Below are 5,734 nucleotides of genomic sequence, written 5' to 3'. Positions count from 1 at the left end.
AATTCCCCACAACGTAACAGCTCTCTTCCTACATCCTCCCTGTGGTTACCTCTTCCCTGTCAGAATTCTCCAAATATTTGGTGACACCTTTCCTCATGCTGCCTGATGATACATCTCATCTCAGTTGATGGACACCGTGGGAGCCAAATAGGCCCTGCAGAGTAGGTATGGGTGTGATCCTAATGAGTTTCTTAGGCTAATGGCTTGGGATGGGCCCTAGAAGGCTTTCAGCTTCTTTAATGGTCTCCTGAAAAGTAGAGTGAGGTGGGGCCCCATCAATCTACACCTTGGGTACATATTTGTTCTAGACTGTGACTCACTCCCCTGGAGCAGGACCTCAGGTGAGATGTTAACTTGCTCCACCTCATTTCAGCTGCCTTATAGTTCCCTTCCCAGTTGGGCACCTCTGCATGTGCAGAGCAGCCCTGCCCTGCACAGAGCCCACAGCCATGGCAGCCCTGGCGGCCAAAGTATCCAAGAAGCGGGCAGCAGCTGAAGGTCTCGGCTCCAACCAAAAAGCTGTGAAGTACTTGGGCCAGGACTTCCAGACCCTGAGGCAACAGTGCTTGGACTCAGGGGTCCTGTTTAAGGACCCAGAGTTCCCAGCATGCCCATCAGCCTTGGGGTACAGGGACCTTGGACCACTCTCTCTGCAAACTCAAGGCATTGTCTGGAAACGACCCACGGTAAGGAGGTAGACTTGTTATTGAGTGTTACAGTGGGTGGAGGGTCCTTGCATGGGTCAGAAGGAATGTATTGAGAAGTCATGGCTCTGGATCTGAAGTTCCTAGATCTCATATTCAGAAGTTTTCTACCCCTCCCCCAATTTTAAGCTCCTTTTAGTGACATATAGAGGGAAGAACATGTGTAGACACTCACCATTTGTTTGGAACCGAACAAATTGGATTTGAATCCTGGTTCTGCCACTTTGTGGCTGTATAGCCTTGGACAGGTCATCTTAATGTCTGTGAGCCTCAGTTTACTCATCATTAAAACGGTGCTATTGCTGTTTATTATTGAGTCAAATAACATGGAGACCTCATGCACAACTGAACGGAATGTTGCCCAGTCCTGTGCCATCTTGAGAATCATTGGTATGCTAAAGTCCGTTGTTGTAGCCACTTATGTTGTGAGTATCTTCCAACCCAGGGGGCTCATGTTCAAGCACTATGATGGACAATATTCTGTTGTGATCCACAGGATATTTACTGGCTAGTTTTCAGAAACGTTGGCCCACTTGCTGCCAATGCAGTGGACCTGGGGTCATTTTGTTGTCACCTCTTCTGATAGTGTCAGAAGGTGTGGTTTGTACCCCTGACACCTCCCTAGTGATATCACTAGTGTTACTGTCACCTTTAGACAGATTTCATGGAGGAGGAGGATTCTATTGGAATTGAAGCATCCCCAGGTTTTGGGGTTGGGGACATGCGGGATTTCACTTAATGACCAAAGAGCCAGGTATCAAGTAACCTTTGCCCAGTTTTCCCCTTTCCTTTGAAGTTCTTAAAGCTCCTACCTTCTCAATACTATTGCCCCTTTTTCCCCAAACCATGTCTTCACCTGATCTCACTTTCCATGCAAATATAGTGATGACTGGATATGCTGATCGTGCCTGTCAACAGAGGCTACAATATCCAGAGGACAAGGCAGAGGAAACTGATGAACTTGGAATTAAAGGACTCCTATTATCTGGAGTTTTCAGATGCTTATTGAATAAATAAATGCATGCCAAAATTTAACCTCTCCATCCTCAGTCATCAGTGAAGGATTATCACATGGCTGCTCATGTAACCCAAGCTCATGCTCACACATACAAGACTACGTGGGAGGACACAGCCTTATCATTCAAGATCTCAAAGATCATTAAGTAGACACCTGTGTCCCCAAAGAGCCTGATTCTATCTCTACTGGGGATGTGGCTCAGAACCTGGGAAAATCAGCCTGTTCATAAATGTCTCATTTCTTCCCCTTAAGAGCTCTCTCAGGGGCCTGCAAGCAGGTCAGGGTGTTCAGAAATCAATGCAAGGTCACTTGTGACTTTTGAAGGTGATTTTTTCCTTCCTTAGTTCCCAGAGCTTCAGGCCCACTTATATGTGCCTCTTATGAGCCTGGTTCCCACAGAGGTGTTAATTTTCACCTGCTTTTGGGGAAAAGGAAATGAGATGGGCTGAATATATGTGAATATGTTTTTTTTTGCCCTTCCAATAACAAGCTGATTACTTACATGTTTTCTGAAATCATAAAATTTGACATTTTGTCCCCGATGGGTATTTCTGCCTGTCTTTAAGCTACTGAGTGAAAGGTTGGCTTGTGCTCTTGTCCCAAGTGTTGGAAGACAAGTTTGTCCAGATGAAAATCTCAAGTTCAAGCTTGGATTCTCAGAATAAGCTATTGGCCATTCACTATCCTAAGGCAAGTTTTTCCACTTGTGTTGGGTAAGAACAATAATCCTACCACAAACAAAATGATGGCCTGTATGATATAGAGGAGTTTCTAAGGAGCTGCTTCTCTGCATACTCATTTTCTGACTTCCCCACTATGGTCAATGCCCAGCCCAGGTCTTTATGGTTTGAGGAATGCCATATGAATGGGTTCCACTGCAGTCCAGTCAATGATATTCTTTTCTGAAGTGTCCACTTTTTGGCAATCAGGTAGTTTATTGATCTTAAGGAGAAATATAGAGAGACAAGGGTGAAGCAAAATCAGCTATATAATAAAGACCCATGAAATAGCTAATCAAAGTTAAGAGATATGATAAGGAAGAGAGAAAATAGAACCCCAAATGTAGGGATAGGGGGAACCCTGCCTCTTCACAGAGGTATACCTCTTTTAAACATCTCCTTCTTGGGCTGCCAACCTAGTTTGTATCTGTGATCTGAATTCTAACAGAAATTTAGCAATGGAGAGAAGATTGTGGGCACATTCTTCTGGCATAATGCTGAGATGCAGTCTCCCTGCAAAGCTGAGGACTTTCTCTTGCCCCTGAAAGATCCATTACTCAGTTTTCCTTCCATGGAGTGGCTGGTGGGTTTGAACCATCAACCTTCTGGTTCGTAGTAAGCCCTAGGTATTGTGCTACCAGAGCTTCTTTTGAAAGATGCATATAGCATATTAATCAAGGCATTTTTGTGCTTTTTTTTGGGGGGGGGGCAAGTGAGGGAGGCATTTTGAATCATGCTAATGAATAACATGTAGTAAAATGAACATTCCATCTCCCTATAAACCCCTTAGCACCATTCTGGATTGAACCATTTCTCCTTAAACTCTAGCTTTTGCTAACCACTCTGTTTTCCAACCCAAATTAATAACTTCAGTAAAGCTAGTAGGCCTATTACATGTGAGTCTAATGAACTTATAGCATGTGAACAGTGTGACATGGGTAATTGAATATACAGATCGGGCAATAATTTGGAAGTGTCAGCATATTTTGTAGTTAGTAGTTGAAGCCATGGGTTTGGATGGTTTTACCAAGAGAGAGGAATGCTTGGCCACTTTATTACTCTATAAAATGGGATCACAACAGAGGGCCCAGGGATTCCCTGATGCTTAGGGGTGAGTATAGGCAAGGAACCCATGGAGGAGGCTGAGAAGGAGTATTTAGAGAGAGGAGGAGAAAATCCAGAGGGAGAAAGGATTTAGAAGCCAAGGGAGGTGAGAGTTTTCAGGAGGGGATAGGTGACATTATCACATGTCTGGTGGCGTAGTGCCTAAGGCATCTGACTGCTCACCAGAAGGTTGCGGTTCAAACCCACCAGCCACTCTGTGGAAGGAAGACTGGGCAATCAATCTGCTTCCCTGAAGATTTACCGCTCCCAAAACCCAAAAGGGATTGCTATGAGTCAGAATTGATTTGATGGCAGTGAGTTTAGTTTTTTTGGTAAGAGCATTAAGTAAGATTGGAATATAAAAATGCTCTTCAGTTTTTGCCAATTCTGTGATTACTGGTAACTTAGGCAAGAGGAGTTTCACTGAGCTGCATGTCGTCAGATTTCAGGGCATTGATGGGTGATGGGGAAGTGGAGACTACTAAAGGTCTTTTTGAGGAGAGAGATTCTCAGTGTGTTCTCTTCCCTTCCTTCTCAATGAAGCAACTTCTCCCTTTCTTCTTCTTCTTTTTTAATGTTGTGAAAAAAAATAAAACACTCCATTTGCCAATTTAATGTTCTCCATATATACATTTCATTTCTTCCTTCCTTTTAAAAATATTTTAAATTAATTTTTTAAAATTCTTTCTTTTTTATTTGTTGTTTATTCTAATCTCTCCATCTTGTAGGCACCAAGAGAGAACTTTCTGAAGACTGGGAGTTCTCAAGCATTTAGGATTAGAATTTGCAGCTGCCTACTTTAGCATAGTGGCTAAAAGCACTTGACTGCTAACCAGAAGGCTGGCGGTTCAAACCCACCAGCCACTCCTCGGAAGGAAGGTTGGGCAATCCTACTTCCGTAGTGATACTGCCTCGGAAACCCAAGGAGGGGTCGCTATGAGTCGGGGCCGACTCGACGGCAAACAACAACAACAACAACTTTTAAACACCTAGTTTGGCTGATGCCACTTCTCCCTTTAAATTGCTATCAAACTAAAAAAACCAAACTCCCTGCCATCAAGTTGATTCCAACTCATAATGACCCCTATTGGGTTTTCAAGACTATAAATCTTTATAAAAGTAGATTGCCTCATCTTCCTCCTGCAGAGCAGCTGGTAGGTTTGACCCAGTGACCTTCTGGTGAGCAGCCACATGCCTTACCCACTATGCCATCAGAGCTCCAAAAATTCCCACCAGATGTTGCAAAAAATGGATCAAGCAAAACTAAAGATCCATCACTAGAGGACTGGATAAACAACTTGTATTTACAATGAATTTATAAAGATCTGTCTGTGTTGATAAGGAGTTCTGATGGCATAGTGGTTAAGGCATTTGGTTAGTGGTTTGAACCCACCAGCTGCTCTGCAGAAGAAAGAAGGGACAGCCTGCTTCTGTAACGATTTACAGCCTTGGAAACCCAATGGGGGTCACTATGAGTTGGAATCAACTAGATGGCAGTGAGGTTTTTTTTTTTTTTGTAAATATATATGTGTTGATAAGAAAAGATGTACAAATATACGCATTGATAAACCCAATGCCATTGAGTTGATTCTGATTCACAGTGACTCTATAGGACAGAAGAGAACTGCCCCATAGGGTTTCCAAGGCTGTAAATTTTTACAGAAGCAGATTGGTTCATGTTTGTCCTGCGGAGCAGCTGATAGGTTCAAACCACCAAACTTTTGGTTAGCAGCCGAATGCTTTAGCCACTTGGCCACCAGAGTTCCTTTATACAAACACAGGTGATCAAAAAAGGAAGAGGCCCTGAGCTTATGTTAAGAGTAATGGAAATATTTGGAAACTGATAGTGGTGATGGTTGCACAACATGGTGAATAAAATTAATCCCACTGAATTGTACATGGAAAACATGTTGAAATGGTAAACACTCTGTTGTATCTGTATATGTGTATGTTATATATATACACATATATACATACATGCTCTCTCTCACACACACACACACATACACACATATGTACTTACCATAATAAAAAAGGATGTGCTTTTATGTACAATGACAGTTTCTGGAAGGATACATAAGTAATGTTAACAGTGGGGAATCTAGGGTGGGAGAGATCTTTTTTTCCCCAAGTACATGTATTACTTTTCAATTAAAAACAAATTATTGAAATTATATATATATAATATA

At 42.5% G+C, this 5,734-nt stretch overlaps 1 protein-coding gene across 1 annotated transcript in view; it reads left to right on the top strand.

Moving 5' to 3' along the window:
- The first annotated feature begins 449 nt into the window (after positions 1 to 449).
- Positions 450 to 5,734, top strand: part of CAPN8 (calpain 8) — a 121,966-nt gene continuing 116,681 nt past the window's right edge. The window contains exon 1 of the mRNA XM_007936956.1: positions 450 to 686. Within this exon, the coding sequence (XP_007935147.1) occupies positions 450 to 686 (237 nt within the window). The remainder of the gene's footprint in view (positions 687 to 5,734) is intronic.

The sequence above is a fragment of the Orycteropus afer genome, unplaced genomic scaffold, assembly GCF_000298275.1.
Source record: "Orycteropus afer afer isolate SDZICR_OR568_19922 unplaced genomic scaffold, OryAfe1.0 scaffold00039, whole genome shotgun sequence".
In the NCBI taxonomy this organism is placed as follows: Eukaryota; Metazoa; Chordata; class Mammalia; order Tubulidentata; family Orycteropodidae; genus Orycteropus; species Orycteropus afer.
This window is presented reverse-complemented; position numbering and strand designations above follow the sequence as displayed.